Consider the following 26,773-nt stretch of genomic DNA (forward strand, 5'->3'; position numbering starts at 1 on the left):
ACAGGATATAAATATGAAAAAACTATACAGAATATGAAATAAATAACTTTACAGAAATCTGAGATATACAGTTATACAGAAATGGGAACTATGCAAGTTGTAAACAGTTGTAGGGTTATTAGCACCTCCCTCGTGCTTTACTCTCGCGCTGCTCTGTGTGGTAAAACAAGCGCACCTCTCTGCAATTCGAACACACGTCACAACAATTAAGAGGACCCGAGGGAAGCTCGGAAAGCTAAGCAGAAGTTATTTGGAGAGGAGAGTGACTGCCGTTGGTTGAAAAGAGAGGTAAAAAACCTTCAGTGGTGTGGAAACATTATGGGTTCACGGAGTCAGACGTGGATCAAGTAGACATAGTGTGAAGACCGCTCACAAAGTGACATACGATCAAAGAATGAAGGAGCAGCAACTTTAGTTGACATACCTCAATGTCAGTTTGATGCAATTGTGCATTGTGTGGCTACACAGCTTGCCTTGATTTGTATGCATAAATATTATGCAGTATTTTGAAGTTCACTAAACATAGATATTGCAAACATTTGCACTGTTATCAGTATTTGCACACTATTTTTAGATTATTTTTTGACAATCTTTAAAGTCATTATTCAACACATTGTTATTGTTAAATAAATATCGTCAAATAATCGAGATCTCAATTTCAGTGAAAATAATTGTGATTAGCATTTTTGCCATAATCGAGCAGCCCTACTCTATACACTATACAGGGATCAGCAACCTGCGGCTCCGGAGCTGCATGCGGCTCTTTAGTCCTTATACTGCGGCTCCGCGTGGTTTGGGAAAATAACTTAGAAGTATTTAGCTGAAGTGTATTTTTTGTGTTAGTTCATTTTTTAACTTGTAGTTCTAAATTGGAAGATTATTGTGGTATTGAAATATAAAAATAAAATTATATTCTATTATTTTTTCATCGCTCAAAATAAGTCCCATTGTAAACATATCACGGCAGACCCGACGATATTTGCATGAAAATGCTTTTCAGCATCTCTTTATTGACCACTTTTCACACACGGTTGCTGTACGTATACAGCCGGCTGTAGCTTTGCAGCTCACAGCCCGACACATACCAACACAACAGCATAGAGAGCACAGGCGTTAAGGTGGCGAGGCGTGATTGCGGGTGCCGCTCAGGTGCGTCCGCCTCCCCTGCAGCGGTGCTGCAGACCACGCCCCGCCACACACATTAACCAGGTAAAATACATATTTAGGCAGAATTTTGCAAATATCTATTTTTCATCTTTTAGCAGCATAGTGCTTTTTTTCAAATTATTTTTTAAAAGTCAGGTCAAGGCTCCAAAAGCCCAAAGGCGATATAAGGGTGGCGGCTCACAACAGTTGTTATTTGCTGGATCATTTTAGTTCAGCTGGGTGTCTTTCCTTTGGTTATATTTCTTTAAGACTTCAAAATGTGTTAATTACATGAATAAAATGTAATTTTCTCTGTAGCACTTCATGAATTTCATAAGCAACACACCTTAGTTGTTCACACAAAGCATAAAGGTAAAAAACAATATATACAGTGTTATCTTCATTTTAAATGTCAAAAAGTATCTGCGGCTCCCAGTGTTTTCCTTTGTGTGGAACCCAGGTCCAATGGCTCTTTGGGTGTTAAAGGTTGCTGACCCCTGCACTAGTATGTATGTTCACACATCACATTCCTTGGCAATCACCTAACAGTGAAGTAAAATGGCATTCATAGAATATAACAGCTCAGGCGCATGGGCGTGTATTGGAATATTTAATATGTTTAAATAAAGAAAGTGTAAAAACACTCACAAATATGCTGTTGCTGAGGAGAACATGTGTGTCATTCAGGACAAAGTCAAACTTGATGACATCTCCATCTCGGTTCCTGTAAACCACCTGTGAATCTGATAATGGAGAGAAAAATACGTAAGACATAAAAGAGCCAGGAAAACATGTTTTTAAAAAAACAGTACACTCAGAATTAGATACAGACCACAAGATACCACAATAAAGCCCAAGTTCAGTTCATGTGATTGTCTGTTATCTTGCTAAAAAAAATTTAAATGACCAGAAAAATTTTAGACTCAATATGTGGAGGGTTCCAGACAAAGTGCAGAACCAAGACAACAAGAACATGTGGACAAGAAGACAAGTGATGAGGGGTAAGTGGTAACACCACGAAGACCAAACCTCTTCATGTACCATCAACAGATAAAGGATGAGGCTGACTTCAAGAAGTCCTACCAGTGGCAAGAAAAGGCAAGTGTTCTGATCATGGCTGCAAACTCATGCCCTGAGGACAGTAAGTGTCACAGAGGCAGCACTGAAGGTGCACGTGTGCAAAGAAGCTCTGGGACAGTCCAGCTCCTCATGACAGTAATTGTGTAATAGTGTACAGGAACATTTGTGCTCGTTAAAAGCTCACAAGTCCCACTGGGACACTCCACTCCAGCGCTCAAGTCCTGTGGGACCTCAAGTTCCAGACAGATAAGCCGCTGCTGGCCAACCAACCAAAGAAAGATACGTCAGACACGGGAGGAAAAAAAAGGCAGTTTTTATAAATGTGGCTGTCCCAGCTGACGGCATCGGGAAGGAGTATGAGAAGATGTTCAGTGAAAAAAAACTTTGACTGAACTTCTAGTCATGCAGACTTTCTTGGATCGTTAGTGTACAGAGGACTAAAATGTACATTTTCCATGTATTCATTACTCTGTAAAGAACCAGCGATTCATTCAAAATGCATTAAAGACAAAGTTTCCCTCAGAAGTTTGCTGGTTGATGATGATTTTGTGCCCTTAAAGTGGATTCTGTGTTCTGTGGCTGAGATGACCATGGAGTCAAAACAGGACGGCAACCTCTTTGAAACTAGGAAAACAAAAATAGTGGTTGTCTGAGAGCGTGCAACACATTCACCTTCTGAATAGTTGCATACTTCACTTTGTGAGAGGCAACCTGTCTCCAACATGCCAACATGTTGCAATCAGTCTGAGTGCAACTCTGCAATACATATAACTACATATATAACAATCAAGTAAATTTCCATTGATCAGATTCCATTAATTTTAACATTATTTTGGAGAATTGCATGAAATTCCCAACTTGACCAACTTAACTTCCCATCTTGAGGCACCAAAGTAATTATATCAAGACAGGAACTGCCTCTGAGTGGTAGCTGACCTGGTCCCTATCGTCTACATCTGGAATAAAATTTAATTTAAAATGTACTTTAATCGATCATTTGAGTTTTGACAAGTCTCAAGTTTAAATGATGACAACTGTGTTTTACTTTTATGGAGAGATGAAGTGAACTGATGACAGCCTGAATTAATAAAGAATTTTAAAAAAGCTCTTACTCGAAGTTTAGTCTGTTTCTGTCAGAATAAAAATGGTGTAAACTTCTGATTTGAATTTCTTGAAAAATCACTCTGCTTCACATGTTAACCACACTGAACCAGAAGCAGCTGTGCCTCCCTCGCCTTCCCTCTTCACAAGCTCCTGAAACTCATTTAGAGTGAATTTGTGGCTGATTGCAGGAGCGGCAATCACTCACTCACTGCTATACGAGCAGAGGCAGCTTTCTGGCTGAATATACTCTAATGCAGCGTAAAAAAGCTAATGTGCATTCACATTGTTAGAGAAGACAAACACATGAATAGATGCAGCCATTTTTAGCATAAATACGTAATATTGCTGGTTTGATCTAACTGCAAGTGGCTACAATTATCTCTGTTTTTTGAAAAGAAAAATGCCAAAGCTGGAAAATGAACACACCGTGCAGCTACATTGAACTCACCTTTAACATACAGACTAGAGGAGCTGGATAATTTTTTCCACCACTGACTTTCTGATTAGTTGATGATCTGCTCTATTTACGGAGTCCCTGCTGCTCACCTCTTTGTTTTGGTGCTGGAAACTTACTGCTTTTGTTACCTCTTTGTTACCAATAGTGGGCAAAGATGGGCCTGAAAACACTTATGACGAAAAAACCACACTTTTAACAACTTGCTGTGGATCACTAAGTAGCATTTAGCATGCAAACAACCAGATATTTTCCAATCCAGTATTAGTCAAATCCAGTATTTAAATGGGCTGATATGTATTGAATTATATATATATACAACTTGCATGGCATGTTTCACCTGATAATGACTAAAAAGTAATTCATAAAGATATTTTAGAGCTTATTGTTTAAAGAAATATATACCAACAGCGCAAGCTAGCAGTCACTGGTCATCACTGACCTTCCCCTTGTCCTTTTAAATTTTAGAGAAAAAAGAAAATGGCAGGAGTTCGTATATATTCAAGAAGAAGTGCTTTGAGAACAACCCCTCATTACGAATATTCTCCATGTTGAATTAGAGGCTAGTTTCCTGCATCACAAAAACCCAGCAGCGATGACGTCAAAGGTCTGCCTGGACTCTAATCTCCAAAAGAAACCACCTTAACAGCCATCCACTTTTTAAACTGCTTATACAATTCAGGACTGCAAGGGGGCTGGAGCCTATCCCAGCTGTCATGGAGCGAGAGGCAGGGTACACTGTGGACAGATAACCTGTCTGTCACAGGGCTAAAACAGAGAGATAAAAACCATTCATGTTCTCAGTCAATTTAGAATCTCCAGTTAACCTAACATGTACATCTTTGGAGTGTGGGAGGAAGCCAGAGGACCCAGAAAATTCCCAAGCACACTCGATGTAGAGAGGCTCCAGTTGGTGAGTAGATTGGAGCCCAGGACCTTATTGCTGTGAAGTAATCGTGATCACCACTCCACCACCATATTGGCCAACATCTAAATATGAGGAAGCAAATAAGACTTGGCTGGAAGCTACCAACAGTTGGAATCCACCCCCAGCTGCCCCAGAAGTTCAAATAAGTACAAGTACAAATACAAGTACAAATAAAATCTACCTACGGGCATCACCACAAGGTAGCTCTGTTTGTTTTGTTCAGGTAGATTTTATTTGTACCCTTTAAAGTTTAAAGGGTACACTGTGTAATATCTCACCACTAGATGACAGCAAATTGCAGTGTGCATTCAAAAGGTGTGTTATATTAACCATTCCATTTCAAATTGAAAACTTAAGGTGTGTGGGAAACACTTTGTAATGCTGATAAGGTGTACTACATATATGTGTCTGGTTTCTAGCCACATATATAAAGTGTGATTAGCAGAAAATGGTGATGTTCATCTCCACAAACCTACATATTCTGAATGGATTCATTCTGAGTTTATGAGAATGAATCAGTTTGCTGGAAGATGCAATGAAATACTCATCAGTGTGTATTTATGAGTACAATGGTTTTTTTAATATTAAATAACCTAAAAAAATACTTACTGTAACTTTTTGAAGTGAAACATGGAATAAAAATTAATCGCATATATTTAAATAAGGAAATTATCTAACAGAGATCAAAACCTTTTTTTGACTGTAAACATAGTCCCCATAGACTGACTCACTTTTCAAGGCACCCTCAAGTGGACACTGGAGGAACTGCAGCTTTTGCATCTATTTTCAACTCCGGAGGTAGCTGCTTATTTTCAACATGATATAGAATAAAAGTTTAATGCTGAGGTGTCCACATACCCATTTTGCCCATGTCTTGAAGCCCCCTTATCCACTGGAAGTCTCTGTGCTCCAGTAACAGCAATTGACCTGAACTCTTATAGAGGATGTGCAGTATTGTTCTCACATTATTTATATTATGTAATCATGTTTTACTCATGTGAGTCTCTACTAAGGATGTAGTCTCGTTTGTCCAAACCTCATTAGCAATCATGTATGACAAGCTGAGCAGCACTCACCCATAAGTGATTGCGCACACACACACACACACACACACACACACACACACGTTATCGCTCTGTTGCATAAGCAGCTGGATGTTTTCTTCATCCTCAGCTCAAAAACACATAAGCTGTCCATACATTACAATAATACACCACAAATGCAGATAAACAGGTGCACATTCAAACCGACAGAGCAGGTTTAGTGAGGAGGAGGACGTATAGATGGTAGTGATGTAAAATAATGAACACGTTTATAAAGTTAGCAGTTAGCTGTTCGCTCTGGCAAATGCTGCACTGTGGGTTTTTGGTGGTAATTAATTTTTCAGACCTACAGAGTCGCCTGTCCCATTAGTTGTTTTGTTGAGATTGATGATAAATTTGGGAAATTGCTGCCTGACATGCAGCGTGGTGTAAATCTAATGTCGATCAGGTGCGATGAGAGCCCAGAGACAGCGCAGACGAGCGAGGCCTGGGCTTGAATTTACTGCCGCGCCTCCTGGAGATGTTGTGGGTGTAATTCACACATGATGGAAATTGCTTCCTTGACAACCTCTGACTTATTTCCTTTTCTCTCCTCTTATAACTTTGTTAGGCTTCAGTAGCTGCTCGGCCCTAATTTAACAGCATGAAGGACACTAATAAAAGCAGTTCGAGACACGGTTGACAAATTGAGTGAAAATAAAGCAAACACTTCAACAATAATAATAACAGAAAAAAAATTAAGCTGTGAGATTGCAGCTTCTTGAGTTCAGTCGCTGCCAAACAAGTTCTGAATATCATTAAAATAATATGTAATCTCAGCCTCATCAGGAAACCAGAGCAAAACAAACACGTCCAAATCTTCTTCCTGATTGCTTAGAGCACGTACCCCCAGAGCAAACACAGGAAGGATGGATGAAAATAACTAATTTTTTTAAGTTCAAACTGCTGAAAAGATCAAGAGTATTGTTCCCAAAACAAGACTACCACACCTAAATCCCCATGTTACATACACATACTGTCTTCATGCTGACATATGTCTAAATCTAAAGAAGAAGAAGAAACATTTTATCTATCTATAAAGGGGAGAAAATATTCAAAGTGATTCAATAAATAAAACTATAAATATCATAGAATAAGCTGGAAATGGATGGCGTGACCACTCTGGGTTGATCTATATTCCTATCCTGCTTTACGACCCCCGGGTAGTGACTGACAGAAAAAGATGACGGATACGAGTGACAGAAATTAGACTCCTCAGAAGACTCTAAGGGCTCTCATCCAGTAGGGGCTCAGAGTAGAGCCAAATGCCTTATGCAGCAAAGTTTTATGTTCAGACAAGACAAAGATTGAGCTCTTTGGCCAAATTGACAAGAGGTATGTTTGAAAAAGTAAAGATGAGGCTTTAAAACCTAACCTGTGCCAGCTGTTAAGCATGATGTTGGTAGCATCATGAAAATTTGAAAATTTGCGGACTACACTTTAAAGTCAGGAAAACGTAAGAGTCCGTCTGTGTCAGGAAACCATCCAGTTGAAATGAACTCTACCAATTGTGCCAAGAAGAGCAGCCAAATTTCAGCCAGAATTATGCCGGTAGCTTGTTGATGGCTACCAAAAGTTTCTGGTTGAGGGTCAATGTGCTAAGGGACATTTCACCAAACATTAGTGTGGCTGAGTGTATACATTTGATCGGTGTGGATTACAGAAAATCCAAAATAAATTCAAAGTTATGCACCTGCTTCTTGTTATTAAATTGCATGCTGTGCAATCATTCCACTCTGGAAAAAGAGAAGTTCAAAGAAATCATTATAAAAAATATCATTTCATTCATGCCCATAATAAACAGATATAAACTTCTCACCACAACTGTATAGTCATGACACCAAAATAACATTTAGATCAAAGTTCTCTCCAAAAGACTTTGGTGATATGGTCATTTTTTTTGTCCAACAGCTGACGATTGCTGGTATATTTGCAACATACAGTAAGCGAATCTTCACTCCACAAATCCTATTTTCAGTGACGGTACTAATGGAAGAGCCCAACTGGGTGAAAACATTTCTTTTTAAAGTCACAAACTAGGATTATTTTGGTTTTCCAGTAAAATGGTAAAATGGTAAATGGTCTGTATTTGTATAGCGCTTTACTTGGTCCTAAGGACCCCAAAGCGCTTTACACTATATGCAATCATCCACCCATTCACACACACATTCACACACTGGTGATACTGGAATACTGGACCTAAAATTACAGATCAGGTGAAGGATGCTTCTGTTTGCAGCCTCTACATTAGCAGGTAGTGATACCAAAGGCTATAAAAGACCTTAAACATGACTGATGATCTAATTTCAGCACCAATCAGCAACTACTAAAGATGTGTCATTTGCAGTCGCTGACATTCTTTGCACTGCCACTTCCCATAACACACACTATAAATTATATTGTAACAATGATTTATTTACTAAAATTGGTTCTCAGGTAGGTGTATCATTGAATTAACTTAATAGAATTACAATAATTACCCGAAAAAACAACAGCAGTTAGCCGTACACCAGCTTCTTGCTTGCTTCTACACATACATCAACGTGTGTGTACGTGTGTGTGGTAGAGGACTAAACATCCACAGCCCATTATGAAAAGCCACAGGCCACAAGACTAGCCATTAGTATTATCTCTCTGTGGAAGGGAAGGACACAGCAGGAGGTGAGTCTGTGTTTCACAGCCGGAGCAGGAGGACCGTCTCTCACCGTCCCCCTCCACCTCTGTCCTTCTGTCTGTCTTTCTTCCTCTCACCTTCTGTCACTCTCAGCAAGTCTCTGGAAAGGTGTTATGGGTGTTTTTAGTTATCTAATTTACAACCAATGCAATAATTTAGCTATCACATTGCCAGAGTCCCTCCTCTTCAGCTCTGCCATCTATAGCTGCTATTTACATTCTGCTTCTTCTTTGGTTTTTCTTTTTTTTCATTCTCCAAGCCTGGATACAAACACAATCTGTCACTCTGTCACGGAGCCAGTTAAACAACGCAAGCCTTTGAGATTGTCCACATTTAGACTTGAACAGGAGCTCAAGGATGTGGAGGGATGCAATGACACAACACAGCCCTCGACCGCAGATCAAGGTTGTGCTGTAGCACGGGCCGAGTCTTATGCAACACGGTTGAAAAATGTAATGAGGAGGCGGTGGCGACGTGGCCCGGGGAAAGATTGAAGAGGAGAAGAGTCAGTGAACTCAGGTGGTGGGGGTGATGCAATGTTTGAGAGCTGTGAATTGGCTTTTATTATCCTCAGTGACAGATATTTTTCTCCCACATACACACACTGAGAGTTTGACTCAAGGACACTTTAACACAAATGCCACAATTAGTAACAGACCAGCTGAGCTGCAGCTGCGACAAAAAACCCCACAAAACACAAAACAAGAATCAGCCGGATTTGAACCCTATTGTCTATTTGTCTGTGTCACTTTGACTCCATTCGACTATCTGCTGCCATGCTGATATTTACCAAAAGCATGACTATAAAGCATTTCACTCAAGTCATTTTACCACACTCTTTATATGCCTTCATGTCATTTTGCCACCACAGTGTGTCACAGATCACAGATACAGAGTCATATGAAAAAGAAAGTTTTCACAGGACTCTACACCGTCGTGTGAAAACTCTTTTCGCATCGCAGTGTCCATTTGTTGTGTAACTGGGGCAAAAAATAAGGTTTACTCATGCTTTCTTTGATAAATTTATTAAAACTTACAAGTAAAATGCTCAAGTTCACCACTCCACCTTTGCTATTCATCATCTCTATTTTGTTTTTGTTAAACAAACAATATTACTTTTAATTTTAAAGAAATATGTTCTTGGTTATTTAAAGGTAAAGTCATTGTTTAAGTATTTAATAGAAAACAAGAATGCTGTACTCGTCAGTTTACATTGATTAATGTGTAATTACATCTTCCAACAAACTGATACGTTCTCATAAACTTTAATCCATTAAAAACACACAGGAGCAGAGACAGAACGAAAGAGAGCTATGACCATTTAACATTGGTACATGTATATTTTCATCATCTCTTTCTCCTAACCTCATCTTTTCTGAACTGAAGGTCAGGGCTCTAACATGCAAAAACGGGCATACATATGCCATTGTGGAACCAAGGTTTAAAAAACCCAACCTGGATCCAACACTACTTCAACATTTTAGACCTATCTCCAAACTCCCATTTATGTCAAAACTCTTTGAGAAGGCAGTTTCCAATCTGGTTTTCGTAAATTGCATTCCACTGAGACACTGCTACTAAAAGTCACTAATGATATTATGATGTCAGCAGACTCCGGAGAATACACAGTCCTAGTCTTGTTAGACCTTACCTCAGCCTTTGATACAGTTAATCATACAATCCTTATAAACAGATTGAGAGACCTGGTTGGGATGTCTGGCTATGTTCTAGACTGTTTTTCATCTTATATATCTGAAAGGAGTTTTAGTGTGTCTGCAAACCAGATCATGTCGGAATCTACAGAGTTGCTGTGTGGAGTTCCTCAGGGCTCTGTGCTGGGACCTATTCTGTTCTTAATATACATTCTTCCTTTAAGCCAGATAATACAGCAGTTTCCTGAAGTATCTTATCATCTTTTAGTTGACAATATTCGGCTATACTATTCATTTAAGCCTTCTGAAGTTCATAAGCTCTCCAATCTGATCGACTGTTTAACTAACATTAAACAATGGTTGAACAATAATTGCTTACAGCTAAACCCGGCCAAAACAGAAACTTAAAATACCTGTTATTAAACATCGACTGGATGATTTAGGTTCCTCACAGAAACATAACCTTAGAAACCTAGGCATTATTTTTGATGAAGCTTTTTCTTTGGAGGGACATTTAAATCAGATAGTAAAAACCTGCTTTTTTCACTTGAGGAACATTTCAAAACTCAGATCCATCATGTCAACAAGTGAACTCGAGATGATAATACATGCTTTTGTCTCTACAAGACTCGACTACTGTGACGGCCTGTTTACTTGTCTAAACAAGAAAGGGCTGGCTCGTCTACAGGTTGTTCAAAACTCTGCAGCGAGGCTACTGACCCGCCTGATCAAGGGAGCCCAATTGGATTTAGGATCCATTTTAAAATTCTAGTTTTAACTTTTAGAGCATTACAGGGACATATTTCAAAAAGCTTTTAATTAGACCGGGAGTTTTATGATGTATTTATGACTGTATTGTGTTTTCTTGCCTTTCTTGTAAAGCACTTTGTGACACATGTCTGTGAAAGGTGCTATATAAATAAACTTTACTTACTTACTTACTTATTTGTTCCTAACACTAAGACCAAGCCGCTGAAAAAAAACAAACAACAACAGTTGGTTATCAGCTAACCTTATGTCAACAAAAGTTATGCTCAAGTGTCCTAAAAGTCAAACTTTCCCTCAGATAAACAGTTTGGTTACATTATCACATCATATGAGAGTTACTTCTCTAAGTGTCTAAGCTCAAAAATGTTTCATCCATTTAAAAGACAGTTTCACAAATGTGGCTAACAGCAGCTAATATGAGCTAACAGAGGCTAAGAAGAGCTAACAGACATTAACACCAGCTAACACAGGCTAACAGCAATAGAAGCCAAAGACCTTACAGACAGAAAAGTTCTTTCAACAACTCTCAGTACCAGTTTTACAATTAGTAAAAGTCAAAACTGTCTTGAGGTTTATTCATATTTGATTCCTTATGGTGACGATGTCACCCTGCTACACTTTGATGACTTCATCATGAAGATCAGGAAATAAGGCCATTTAAATTCCTCTTGTACAAGCAAAATATCTGATTCCTAGACGTGTAAAAATATCTGCATTTTTAGCATCATGTGTTCATGAACAGTGATTACCTTCTGTGACTTTTTCTGGCTTTTTCACAGTTACAGTCATTATTATTCCTCAACCATAGTTTGTCACAGGGGTTGTGGATGTTTATGTTGAGTCACTGCAGGCTGTTGAGCTCCAACACAGAGAAGCCATCTGCATTTGAATATGCAGGTCAGCAAGAGTCACTCCAGCTAGCTTATGTGTTTATACAGTGACAGACATAAAAATAAATAAATAAATCAGGGACTCAATAAAAAAACAAAAAAACAACCTTTGGCTCTAAAAAGTAATGCACAAAGTATGAAAATGGTGAAAGTTAGAGACGCTTGAGGCAGTTTGATGTCAATAAATGAACCAGAGGTTTGTCAAACAGAGAGGCAAAAAGTATTAAAACTAAACTAATTATCATGAAAAGTGAGTAAGTGTTTTTATGAAACAATAACAGACCCCCTCTGCTCACTGACAAATGTTTGGAGTCTGTAATGAAACCTCAGGTGGAGAGATTCTCATTTCCAGCTAATGCACTTCCCACAGTGCTCTGAACTTTTTACCCACGGCTCTCTCAATGCGGTTTTTCTCCCCCAGTGGGAGGAAAGTGTCCATCCTGTGGTTAGCTGAATTTATCTGGAAAATACTTTATTAAATGCTCATCAGCTCACCAATCCACTCTAACCAGCTCTGAAGAGAAGAACGGAAGTTTGCTTTGGATTTCAAGTTTAGAAAAATGTAATTGTCTTGGTTAGATAAAAACAGGAAAGTTTATTAATTAACCATTATATTTCTCTAGCCTTCAAACAGGCCTGTCTGACTCATTTCCATCCCCATCTATTAATTCCTGGGCTCTGCCAGAGTAGCTTTGCATGAATCAAAGTCCAAAATAATCTTTATTTATCTTGCATTGGGCTCTGGTGCCACATCTCAAGTTTGGTTTGTGTCTCAAATAAACAATTGCAGCTGTCTAACCTCCCTTTAAGCCAACGTTCTTGTGATTGGCTGCCTCTTAGAAACAAGTAGTTGGGTGGAGCTAATGGATATCTGCTCTCAATGACATCATACTCAGCTAAGAGTAGAAAAAATGGACTTTAAAGATGTCTGAGACCTAAGCTTTTGGCTCGCAGCAATTGTACATGTTTACAATTATAATTGCTGTGAAGATTCAGTAAATATATACATACTAGAGATGGCACGATACCACTTTTTTATGTCCGATACCGATACCATAGATTTGGATATCTGCCGATACCAATATGAATCCGATATAGTGTTTTTTAATCAATAAAACTGTTTTTTTAATATGTTGCTGCATTTTGTATAAGTTCATACTCAAGTTTAAATAAACAACAACACTAAAGCTATTCTGTTCTACCTGTGTGTAAAAAATACACTGCACCCAAAATATTTCATAGTGCAGCAATACTGATCAATCTAATAAACTTAAACCTACTACATCCTTCCTATTCTGGTATTTTAAAGAGTACTTAGCAGAAATATTAAGCAACCTAACTAATAGGGTTGCAAACTCCCAGCAAAAAAAAAAAAAATAGGGAACCACCCCCGCCCTCCACCCCATGATGCTTAATCGACGTAATCAAATTTAATTTGATGCAGTGTGAAAAAAATGCACCGAAATTAATTATTTTTCAAGAATAATTAAATAGATTCAACATCTTTCTTCAACAGAACTGCAGACTGCACAGATGGTATCTTCCCAAAGGAAAAAGTACTATAGCTTACTAGGGTATATTAGACTTAACAGTTACTATATACAGTAATGGACTTCTATACATTTTACATCAGATTAAAACGTTGGGCGTAAGATTCTGATAATTATTTATTAAAAGCTAGACATTTTAAGTGAGAATAAGAAAGAAAAGTATGTCTTTGTGCCCCCTTTTCCCTGTTCATGCCCTATCGGCCCCCCTGGCTAAACTTTGCTAGATCCGCCCCTGCACAGTTACCAGCCGTCAGCTACGTAGAAAAAGATCCTGGTGTAGAAAGTAATATTAAATTCATTCTAACAACAGATTATCAAGCTTAAACGTGCTGCTGTTGTTCAGCCGCTGGTTTCCTCTTTCTGGTGCAAAGTGGGCCAAAAACAAACAAGAGAGACAGACTCTCGACAGAAAAGCCGATCAGCTGATCATTGATCAGTTTCAGGATTGAAGTAGCAGCAGGAGAGAGAGGGAGAGAGAGGCAGTCGCTCCATATATCGGTTGTTAAGCTTAACGTGGAAATGCTTTACAAACATTCAGAGATGAACTTACACACTTGCTTTACTTCTCTCTGGGATCACTTCCTCGGAGATGAAATGCCGGATTGCTAGCGAGGCTACAAATACACGCAGCGGCTCTATCACGTGAGGGGTACTGCTGCTGCGTGCTATGGTTATGAGCCGAGTTACGCCGTGTCTCAAGTTTTGTGAGGTGCTTTTTTGATATTTAATGGATCGGATTACATTTTTTATTTCTCTCCGATATCCGATCCAGTAATTTACGCCAGTATCGGACCGATGCCGATACCTAATATCGGATCGGTCCATCTCTAATACATACATCAGTATTTATATGACAATAAATGAGGAAAAGCATAATAGCGTAATGTTGTTTAAAGCTGAGTATTTTATGAATATAAATGAAGGTGGTCTGGTTTGTTTTCTTTATTCACAACCAGCTACAGCAACACATTATATTGACTGCAGGTGGAGTTTGTGCTCATAGAAAAACCTAAAGAAACGCACCTGTATGTTACCTGCTCAGTACAAAACAGCAAGCAGACCCAGTTAGAGACGAGCTGATGAGCACAGTGGTGGACTAGCTGGTCAGCAGTTACACATCAACATATTTCCCTCAAAAGCTGGTGGGGAACAAAAATAGATGAACAACAGAGTACCCAGGACAAAGCTACAGCAGCATTTATATTTCCCTACAAAACATATTTAGGAAAACATATCGTGGCTGTGCAAACTCTTTTACCCAATGCAAGTATAAATGTTATTTTAAATTAAATATCATTATTGTGTATTTGTACTTATTTTAAATCAGCTGTTTATTGATTTAGTCTTTCAATCTTTGAATGTAATATTTAACAGTCATATAGGAAGTCATATTAATTAAGAGTAGTTTTAATTAAATTATTTTATTTAATTTTAATTAGTGGTTGCAGCACGGCGAGCAGTGATCGTGGGGATAAACTTCATGCCACAGCAACCCTGAACTGGTTAAGCGTAACAGGATGGATGTTTAAATTACTAAATTCTTGTTGTTGTTGTTTTGTTTTTTTTAAATAAAGGAACACATGAGGAATAAACAGGGGAAATATAAATAATGTTTTCTGGAACTAACCTGTGCTTCCAACATTTAATTCTATCTTCAAATAAAATGAAATGTAAATGTCTTTTAATATTCCAGACACCCAGCTTTAAAACATTTACCTTTAAAGATGATCTTTGTCTCAGTGACAGACGGGAAATTGTGCACCAACTAAAACTGTGTAAAGTTTTCTACACGAGCAGCTGTTCTTGAAATTGAAGAACTCATTTTTTTTTCTTTCAAAAGATAAAAATACCAAACGACACCTCTCATCAGGCCTCTCGAACTGACACATAGACTTCACCTCTGTGCTGTTTGCACAGTTTTATTCGCCTGCACTGCATTACATGTCGCTTTCCTCACACATTGTCCTCACCTCCTCCATCCTGAGCTACATCATCTTCACCTCACTCTGCAAGGGCCACGACTCGTGACCTTGGGTCACAATTAAAATGTAACTATACTCCTCTGCATCAAAGCCAGATATTGGCAGCAATACTTTTGTTTTTCTTTCCAAAAATAAAGGCACATAAAAAGTTAGTGCTATTGTAGCTAGGATTGCTCCATTATCTCATTACATAAAACTGATTAAAAATCCATCATGGCAGATGTTTCGAAATATAAATATGTGTTTATTTCAAAACCAAGTGTACCTAAATAATGCATGCAAATGTTTCATTTTTATTTCTTAACATATGAAAGTTAGTTGTTGCAATGGAAATCGATGGTCACAAAGGTCTATGATTCCAGTGAAAGGAGATCTAGATGAAAATAATTTAAAGTGTTGGTAAACAAACATGAGCAGGCAGCTAACAAAAATCAGGTGTCTATTTGCACAAGGCTTCAGTATTAGCTTATGGAGTACTATGTGTTCTTGGACTAAGACTACATCAAAACTAACAAGATGTAACCTCCAGGTCTGAAATATGAAACCAATGGCCATTCTTCCTGACAGCCAATGTGAAGTGACTCTTCCTCCTCAGGTTATAAAGAAGTCAAATAAGAAAATGACTCTACTTTCCACTTTACTGATGAGTTTACGGTCCAACTAATCTAGAGTAAAACACATGATAAATCAGCAGATAAAAAGTTGGGCGGCAGAGTGGTTAGCGTGCACAGAAGACTGAATCCCTTTGAAATGGCTGGGATCAGGACGGGATCAGGTCTGCAACCACTTCTAGTTACTGTAGGTGCCATCTTTAAAGCGACTTTGGTGCCTCAGGTTGGTGGTAAAACACCACGACTGATCAGCCCCTGTCAGTTTGTGATTAAATGGCATCAAGTTGACAACTACATGCAGTTCTTTGTGATAATATGGTGATAAACAGCGATAAATTGGCAAAAATCACAAATTTGGTTCCTCTGCATACACAAAAATTTATATCAATTGTTTACATTCAGAGTCCTGGAAGAAACTCAAAGATCTGAAACTGTGACATAGTTGCTGCAGGACAGCAGTTTGACTGCAACCTTACTGTGATGTAGGATTAAAAGCAGAAAACCAGTGGAGTCCTCTTTCGCAAAGAGACGAGACGTAGATGAGTTGCGCTTATTAGCACAGACTGACTCGGATTGAGTGCAACATGTTGACCTTTGCCTACACTTACAAATTAAACAGCAATTGTTTGCAAACCTTCACCAGTCTGAGTGATTACAGTCAGTCCAAGAGAGACCATGATGGTTCGGAGACAGGTTGCCTCCCCTCAGACAATTTAGAGTTATCACCCAGAGCTTGAGGATGTCACATGCTCAACCTCTAGGCAACCAGCTGGTTGGCACAAGTACTTGCAATCAGTTGTGAAAAAGGAAATAAATGAATGTGAACACTATTTTTTGGGCTTTCTCTCAAGTTGTCATTCAACAGGCTGTCATCCTGTTTTCACTCTTGTCAGACTGAACCACGAGTAAACTGTGTTTCTCTGTCTATAACGTACATCGGGTGTTATTCTCTCCTGATATTATCCATCCATCAGACAAGGAGGGGAAGTTAATTGTCACCTTTCTTGGTCAGTAGGAGCTATAGAAATCAATTTCACTTTTTATATACAGAAAAAAATGGCCAGAGCTTGAAAAAAGCACAATCTAGTAAATGTACTATTGTTACTTAATTACAACTAGAAGTAACTCTGATTTACCTTTGCTACTTTTGCTTGTTAGGGACAAATATTTAGGGCTCCCAGACTGATCCAAAAACACATCAGGAAGTGAGATTTCACATTTGATGACCGTCCCACTCTGAAGAACAGCATTTACCTTATTTACCTTAATGTCCTTTGGAGTTTGGTCACTTTTGTCTCCAAACAAAAAAACAAACAAACAAAAAAACAAACATGATGGAAGAAATGTCAAATGAGTGGCAGCACTAGGGCTGGGCGATATATCGAGTTTTTTAAAAATATCAATATATTTTTATACAAGATATAAGATGTGACAATATCGTTTATATCGATATAGTCTATGTTACGTTATAATTATAGTTGTGGAGCCACAAGTTTGCCTCTCTTTCGTCCACTTTTGTCTTTACGCAACATTACTCGGCCTCGCCTCTCCTTCACTGAACACAACTCCCCCTCCTCCCCCATCGCTTCACCTGCAGGCAGCAAGAAGATGGACACGGCAAATCTCCGTTAACGAGTTACTGCGCATCGCCCCGTGCGTTTGGCTGGACGGCGCCAAATTGTTAACGAGCTAACCACGCTAACGAGCTAAGCCTAAAATCCTTTCATTCTCTCAAAAGTCGACAGCGCGCCTTATGTATGAATTCTGGTTGTGCTTGATGGCCGCGAACCGATTGTATGTGGAACACGGCGCTCAGCAATCTGTCAAAAAATGTTTTAGTTCGACTTTGGTAAGCTACGGAGCTGCACCGGCTTGATGGATTGTCGGAACATTACGGCTACCGTAGTCTGGAGCCTAATACGTAGGCTCCAGACTACTAATACGTAATACGTACTGTGCTTCAACGTAATATTACCGTATTGTGTGTGTATAAGGACCATAAATGGCACCTGTTAAGAGACATGGTTACAAAGAGGATTTCAAACTCCAGGCTGTCAGTCACGCAGTACAAGTTGGGAACAGAGCAGCTGTGAAATCTGTCTTTGTTATTATGCTCAGCGCCTTTTAGTTTACATTTTGACTGCACAATTGTGAGCTCTTTGTTATGCACAAAAACAACATAGTTTTCTTTTATTTATGGAGCATTATTATTTAATAAATGCTCATAATTTATTTTTGAGTAGTTTTTTTCATGTACATCTATGCTGTATGTTAATAAAAGTGCCTGTGTGACATCTGGGACACAGCTTTGACTAAGAACTCTCTTTTTGTTCTTACGTTATGGCTTAAAAAAAAAAGATATATATCTTATATTGCCGTCCGGCTAAAAAATATCGAGATATGAATTTTGGGTTATATCGCCCAGCCCTAGGCAGCACATTAAGTCCATCTTTTATATACAATGTGAGTTTTATCTTTCCTTCTCTTTCTGTAAAAGGAGACTTAAACGCTGCTACTCTGTGCAGGATTAAAACCTCAGACTCGAAATATTCAGCAACACACATCTTTGTTTGTGTGAGGATTTTTGTGTGTTTTTTTTTTTCATGTAAACACTCACCGCTAATCCACTTGGCCTCGGGGTCGTGAATGCTGAACTCTGGTTTGTAAAGATCTGCCACAGTCAGCCTGGACTTGCTGCTGCCGGGAAGTTCAACTGGAAAACAAATAAATGGGTGAACTCCAGGTTACAGTGAGAGATTCATCCAACGCAGAGCTGCAGATTATAAGTGTCTCATAAAGCATATTCATGTACTTCTGACAAACACATATTTGCATGGTTTAGAAAGCTAGAAACATCATCCTGTCTCTCTCCACAGGCTGACATACCGGGTGTGAGGACGACCACAGACATGGTGATGAGCGAGCAGACCACCACGATCACCAGCAAAGAGATTGCAATGCCCTTCCAGTTCCTCTGCGGAGGGCTGACGTCCACATACTCCTGCAAACACAGAAAGTCAGAAACAAACACTAATCATCAGAAACTGTGCCTCTGCGTGTGAATCACTCGAACACTGCGAGAATTCATCTGCAGTCCTAACAGCCTCTACGCTCGCTGTGGGATTTTGCTCTCATTCAGTCAGAAGTGATGCTGTTTAATGCGGTCCAGCTTGCACTTCATCCCAGAGGTGTTGCATGTGGCTGAGTTTGAATTTATTTGTAACTTCTTCCAGACCAAACTAGGAAAACTTTTTTTTACACGGCACTGACAATAAAATATCATCCCAGTACTGATATAAAGAAATGGGCTCTGCAAGACCTGTGAAGGTATCTTATGACATCTGGCACCAGCTGGCAGCTCACTGTGAGTTGGAGGTGCTGTGGACCAGTTAGGGATTTGCCCTGAAGCTCCCCACAAGCCTCAACCACACACACAACTCTTAACTTAATACAGTTACTTTTGATCATTCTGAAAAATGGGATACTTTGTATAAAAATGGCTGTAATTCCTAAACAGTTAATTCAAAAGTGTCATTAAACCACTTAAATTAAAGCTGAAGGTTTCCACGTCAGTCACATCTTGAGTGTTTTAAACTCTGCTGTGTTGGTGTACAGAAGGAAAAATACAAAAATTGTACCTTTCTACAGCAAAATAATGTTTGATGCTTCATTTTAATTACATATTATTTATATAGCGACACATTACAACAACCGTTAGCTCAAGGTGCTTTATATCGTAAGGTGAAGACTCTACAATAATACAGAGAAAATAGAGAAACCCCACCAATCAGACGAGCCCCTATCAGCAAGCTCTTTGGTGACAGTGGGAAGGAAAAACTCCCTTTTAACAGGAAGAAACCTCCGGCAGCTGTGGCCTTCACACTGAACATCTACAGGACGTTTGGGACTGAGATGCTTGAGCGTGCTCCAACCACCATCATAAAAAGATCAAACATAGCAGAGAGAGACTGCATAGGCTTAAAAATCATGTATGAACTGAGCTCCTGGGTCCAGATTACTGTGTGATACTTGCTGTAGAGCATTAACAATACATCTCCAGGTTTTAATTACATTTTAATTTAATATGAATTTGTGAAGTGAACACAAAATTTCTAGAGCACTGAAGCTGATTTAATGGCTAAGTCCTTGTTTTGCTACCTTTGAGCTTGGTACTAGCAGCCAGTTTTCAGATTCTTCTTCTTCTTTTTTTTTTTTAAGTTTTTTGAAAGTGAAGCTTAGCCCCCTGAGCATTTCCCACTTTTTGATTTTAACCAGGAAAAAATATATAAGTTCAGTCAGTAAGAGCTCCACAACTTTGAGGCCTTAATGAACAGCCTCAGGCTCTATGGATCTGAGACACCTGGGAGAACTTAGAAATACAATAAGTTTCCTTGTCTTCATCACAGGGCCAGAGTGAGATTTGTAAAAGTCCACTGAGCGCTCATGGTTCTGAAAAATTCATCACCTGCAACTCCACCAAATCTATCAAAGCTTCGTCCTTTATACAGCTGCACTGTGACTAACACCAGTGTGACGCGTGATGCAGGGCACCTCTGATATCCTGTAGTGGAGACTTGAAAATGAAAATCATTTGCACATTCACTGATTCTGTGACTTTTGTGACTGTGTGTTTGAGATCTTCTGAGATCTAATGTATGATTTGCAGACGGCGGCAAAAAGACAGGATGCAGAGCTGAAGATGAAAAGTGATAAGGATGGACAGGATCAGAAATGAGTATATAGAGGGCAGAGGAAGGATAGTGGATATACTGGGAAAAGGATCCTTAAGACAGAGCTGCCAGGCAGAGGAGTTTGATGGCTCTAGTGAAGCAGGACATGCAGAGGTGGTGTGGCAGAGGTGAGATAAGGTGAGATGGCACCAGATGATCTGCTGTGGCGACCTCTAAGGGGAGAGGTCAATTTAAGAACTTCAAGGTAGGTAACTGAACTTTTTTATAAATGAGAAAAATCATGGAAGACAAACTTTGATATTGTTTTTTATAATCAAAGAAATTTGGTTGATTATTCCTTTGTTGTAACAATACTACCTGTCTTTTTATACAGTTGGAAAGCCTGTTTCTTTCCCCTTAAGTTGTGCCACTGTTACGTGCCAAGAGGTGTGGCTTTGCTTTTGTGTTCTATTTATCTTTCAGGTGTCAAGCCTCCACCTATTGGCCAGTTCGAAGTTATTGGCATGTGTCTATTGGCTGGTCTGGGCCCAGTTGGCCAATCACACGCCGAGGATTACTACAAATGAGCAGCTCCCTGGCCAGCTGGTGGATGCTGGCTTCTGCTATGACAAACATTTGCGAACAGGCTTCTTTATATTATGTGTGGTGGGAGGCTGGACAGGTAAGCTGGGGTACCCTATACACTGATTGCAGGCGTTAAACTGTTAGACACGCTAGGGTATGCGGTTGATGCCACTTTTGTATGTTTTCACTGACCTTTTGTCGAGCAGCTGGGTAGGCCTTTTGTTTTGCATTTTTGTTTTAGTTAGGCCCTGGGAGCTCTCGACCTCTTTTTGTTTTATTACTTTCTTTGATTTGGCTCAACCGCCCAGTCCTCCTCCCCCACCTTTTTTCTTATAATTCCAATAAATCCTGCCTGATTCTTAACTGTCCTGTTGTCCTCGTCCTTCATTGATTGTGGTTGTCCAGTGTTGCTGTCTCCTTCCTGCCTTTGCCACCAACATGGTGGGGGGGACGTAACAGCCACATTTATAAGGAAAATGTAATGTGGGCTGAACCATGAAAACTTCTTTGCCAATGCCAAACAATTGTATAAAGCACAGAATCAGTTTCTTCCACGAAGAGCTGTCAAAGGACATCAGGGACAAGACTGTAGACCCGCACAAGCCTGGAGGGGGCTACAAGGCCATCAGCAAGAAGGTGAGGTGGTGGATCAGCCCAAAACTACATGGGAGGAGCTCGTTAATGATCTGAAGGCAGCTGAAACCACAGGACCCAAGAACAGCGCTGGTAACAAACTACGCTGTAATGGCCTAAAATCTTGCAGTACCATAAGGCACTGCTTGCCCACAACCACACCAGCAGAGTACTCATGCATGCTGCCCACTCTGTGACCTACCTTCACGCGACCAATAGAAACAAGGCGTACAGCCGGGCTAAGCTCAACCACACAAGGAATTTTATGGCACAAGTTTACGTGCATATGGACCTCCAGAGCCCTTGAGTAAATCATTCCATTCAACACATTGGCTTCAGAGGCCACAGAAAATCTGTGGAGAGGTTAGGTTACACACTGTTATGTTTAACACTTCCCTAATAATGCAGAACCAGGTACAGTCGGGTCAAGTGTGATAATGAACACCTGTTGGTGCACACTCAATGCTGAGAGGCACCTGCTCTTCATCAGCTCCATTGTTTTCCTCATGACAGGGCACACAAACAAGAAGTCACATAGTACAGTGAGTTACTGAGGACAGGTGATCATATTTTTATTTTTATACAAATTTTACATATAACCGTTGGTCAAGAAAGGCTTGAACTACTGGCTAAAAGGAAATTGAAACATGCAATAAGCAGAAGAGACACAAAATGTGTCAAACGGAGACAAAAACTACTGCAATAAAAAACAAAAAGATACAGAGAATATCTACAAAAACAAAACTGTTCAAAAACTAAAATGAGATATAAAACACAAGCAAAGATGCAACAAAAACAAAACTGTGTCACACAATCACACAACGAGATTTAAAACTAAACAAGGGAAAAAAAAACATGCAGAGTGATACAAAATCAGGTAAAATATCAGCAGGCTACAGAGTCAGAGACACAAAGCAAACAGAAATCATATCTGCATGTACTTATGAACTACTGTTTCATAATCTGTGTCCTGTACAACAGAGTCTGAACCTGTGCCAAACATGTTTGCTTTGCCAGGAGGAGCTCCTCTTGTTAGTCTTATTCTTTTAATGTGATTTTATTGCTTTATTTATTATCATTATCGACATAAATGTACATATTGTGTAACAAAGAAAGAAGTAGCGCAATAATGAGGAAAAAAAGAGGATAAGCGCATCGGCTCACCGACTCCTGCTACTCTAACACCTGAATGAAGATACACGAGTAAATACACAAGCTTACTGTGCCGGTGTGTGTGTGTATGGATGAGAAGCTTCCAGCATACTGCAAATGAATACATTATAAAAACTAATATAACTTGGATAATTGGTATCCAGCTGTTTTAATACGGATTTGTGTGTGAATCACTTCTTTGTAAAATGAAATGACTGAATAAAAAAGAAAGAAAAATGCAGGTCAGCCAGCACACAACATGGATCAGTCTGTAAAATGATGATGTGGGAAGAACAGTCCCTTTATTTCCTCCTATTGTTTGGAGTGCATTTAGAAAACATTAGAAGGAATTCACTATTTTTAATGGAAGCGAGATATAAAAATAGAGCAGACTCGCCGGCGTTCATCTCCAGCATCAGTCAGGATTGAATTTTGACTTTTACGGTCATATAACACTCCCGTCGTCTAGACAGAGCGGTGATTATCCTCCGAGCTAAAGTGGAAAATCTGATCTGAGCTTTCACACGTTGTGCTCTTAGGCTGAAAGTTTGCTTAAGGATTCCAAGACATCCAATGAACCGTAGCTTCTCAAGAAGCTACCAGCTTACATCATTCCTCACTCCAGCCTCCGATGATGAAAGTTGAACCCGCAGCCAAGACGTTGACAAGTGAGAGAAAAGATGAGAAAGAAATGATGCAAGCAGGGTTTTTAGTTTAACCTCGCACGGGGCCAGGAGACGGCTGCGGACGAGCACTCGGATGTTTCCAGCAGCGACACTGCAGGGGACTGTAATAGGAAGCTGTCACATGCTGACTAAGTGGCCTTTCTTCTGAGCTTGAGAGGGAGAAGCATAAAGGGAAGACAGCATGAAGCCTTGTTCGTACATCAAACACATCAAACTGCATGTTTTCCAGCAGTCTGTCTGCCCTCTGTAGAGCCGGAGAGACGAGCTAAAAACTCATGTTTCTTTTGACTTGTTAAGTATCCTGACAATCTTCATTAGGTCAGCTGTTTGGTGTCTAATTATCTCCGACAGGCAGAAGATGGAAAACATGTTCAAATTTGGAAGCTTAAAAGGACTCTTGCTGTGAGTTTTAAAATATCTGACCTGAAACCTGAAGGAGTTTTGTAGGTGGACATCAAAGATCACCAATTCTCTAATGTTTACTGTCATGCTAGACTGTTTAAACATTCAACAGGTATTCCACTTTAAAATCTGTGAGGCACAGGTTGAAGTCTCTTAAACGTTCAAAGTGGACTGAAATTTCTCATCAGGAATTTCTCAAAAATAAAGGCAAAATGTAATAAATTCAATTCAATTTGATTTATATTGTGCCAAATCACAACAGCTGTCTCGAGGTGCTTTCTTTTGTAATGTAAAGACCCTACAATAATACACAAAACAGACAAACCAGATTAACCTCCCATGACCAAGTTTGGTCTGTAGCAGTCAGACAGATGTCCTCAGATTTTACTAGAATACTTCAGTATAGGAAAGCTGTCCAGGTCCTGGGTCTACAAAACAAGCCAAAATGCTGAGTTTGGTTTTGTGCATTATGGTCAAGCATCTTCACTTTGGTCTTGTCTGTTTAAAGCACATTGTTCTAGAAGTCTAGTGGTTTTTTTCAGATGTAACTTTGCAAACCTAAGCTGTGCTGCCCCGGTCTTTTCTGAAAACCCTTTCAAATAAGCCATACATGTTCAGTGCTGTGCTTTAACATTTAACAAGCTAACTGATGCCTGTAGAGTCTGAGAAGTAGCTCTTGGATTTTGCCGTTTTTCTGAGCGTTGTGTGCTCTGAGCTTGGGGTAAATTCGCTGGCATTGTGTTAACACACACCTGAAAGCTTCAGACCTGCAAACCGCTAAATGTTCTGTTTTCATAAGGTAGTCACACTTACTGATAAACAGCTAATCGAGTTTATTCATTCATATGGAAGCAGTAACAGGGTAGTTCGTTTTTCACATGGTTGCATAGAGCCTGTGAAAGCATCATTCAGCATCAATGAAAAAATTTAGGTAAGTGGGATTTATATGTCTGTATTAAATCTCGAGCATATATTTTAATGCTGAAACGCTACATTGAAGCCTGATGTGCACCATCATAAAAGCGCAACTACGTGTCATCACAATTCAGTACCATTATTTCCTCTTCCTCCTCTTTTCTCATCATTTTTAACATCAACTTGAAGAGACTGGACTGCTCAATAAGCGCAACTCCAACGACAACTAGTATGTTAGTAAACTGCGTTGTATATTGTTGGGTTCTAGAATAAGTTGGAAGTCCAGAGTTATAATTTTCATCCCCAATGTGCCCTCAACTCTGATTTTAGAACAGTGGTTCTTAACCTTGTTGGAAGTACCGAACCCCACCAGCTTCATATGCGAATTCACTGAACACCCCTTTAGTGAAAAATAAAATGTGATTTTTTTTTCAAATTCAAGACATAGATATGTTTTTTACTGGTGCACAAAATGAGCCATGCATGTCATGGCGGAGGCTCTGCCGAACCCCTGAGACCGACTCACCGAACCCCTAGGGTTCGATCGACCCCAGGTTAAGAACCACTGTTTTAGAAAGTCAAATTAGCCCCACCAACCCCAAGTTAACAATCCACGATGGCGACAGTGAACATAAACGGCAATAAAACAGAAAAACTTTGAATCTATACCGCCACTGCTGTGTATTTGTGACTTGCTAAATAAACCATACACAGGCTCTATTCATGAATATGTTGCAGCAGTTTTTTTTTACCATTAAAAACACAAGTATTATTCTGCATTGCTAGAGATGCATGAATGGCTCTGCCCTGCTAAGAAGCTCAACAAATCTTGTTTTTCATTGCTTTTCTGACTTTCCTACTGGAACAGACTAACTCAGGGCTGACATCACTGTAGACTTCCAACATTAAACATAACTGGAATGCAACATAAATACTGGCAACCGAGTTGGCTACTTCTGCAGGGTACACAATAGGCTCTACACAGATTCAGCACAGCCTTAAAGCCTTTTCACATAGGATGTAGCTCACGCATTGCTGTGCTCTGAACCGCTCTCCTTTCTATTGCTTGCACTGGGCAATAGCGGTTCCCCGCTGTGCTTTGCACAGTCAAAGTTGAGTTCAACCCGGTTGAACTTTGACCGCTGTGCACTGTGATGTACCTTCGTGCAACCAATAGAAACCTAGAGCCACGCTAAGTTAAACCTCATGATGAACGAAAAGATTCTGTGTGTATCAGAGTTTAGTGAACTTTCTGACACAAGTTTACGTGCATCTATCCACAGTATTTCTGATTTCGCGCCATTACCCCGATTCATAGCGGAAGCCGGTTTTTTACTTCCGCTTGCGCTGTTGTTCACAGTTGCGGGGTTACACCTTCACTGTTGATAAAGATTTCTCTCACTGCAGTTTCTTTTACCTGGAGTAAATGGCAACACATCGAAGGTGGATACACAGTAGAGATGTTTTAAAAAGCAGCGAGCACAGTTCAGTTGCAGTGCCTCACCCGTCACTTCTCACGGAGTGGGTAGATGACATGAAACTATGGCCCAATGTTAGCTACATCGACATTATTAATTACCTTGTATTTTCCGAAGGCGTTGATGGCGAGGAATTACGTAATTACAAGAGCACCGCACAGCAACAAAATTGATAAAGTACTGCTCAACAAACAAGGCGACTTTATTTTTCTTAAAGCAGCTGTAGAGCCGAGCCAGAGTATTAATCAAGCGAAACACTTAGCATGGGCAATGCTAAGAGAAAGTGGAGTAGTGGAGACAGTCGGCTGTTCCTGTATCGCCGGATTAGGGA

At 39.6% G+C, this 26,773-nt stretch overlaps 1 protein-coding gene across 2 annotated transcripts in view; it reads right to left on the reverse strand.

Annotated features, from left to right (window-relative positions):
* Positions 1–26,773, reverse strand: part of LOC102311857 (inactive dipeptidyl peptidase 10) — a 139,011-nt gene that overhangs the window by 40,779 nt on the left and 71,459 nt on the right. For both annotated transcript variants that reach the window (XM_014332884.2, XM_005919878.3), the window contains 3 exons: positions 18,808–18,922; positions 18,539–18,634; positions 1,795–1,889 (listed from right to left, as the gene is read on the reverse strand). In XM_014332884.2, the coding sequence (XP_014188370.1) occupies positions 1,795–1,889; positions 18,539–18,634; positions 18,808–18,922 (306 nt within the window). The remainder of the gene's footprint in view (positions 1–1,794; positions 1,890–18,538; positions 18,635–18,807; positions 18,923–26,773) is intronic.

The sequence above is a fragment of the Haplochromis burtoni genome, unplaced genomic scaffold (genome assembly GCF_018398535.1).
Source record: "Haplochromis burtoni strain Fernald_Lab_line unplaced genomic scaffold, NCSU_Asbu1 Contig_39, whole genome shotgun sequence".
NCBI lineage: Eukaryota > Metazoa > Chordata > Actinopteri > Cichliformes > Cichlidae > Haplochromis > Haplochromis burtoni.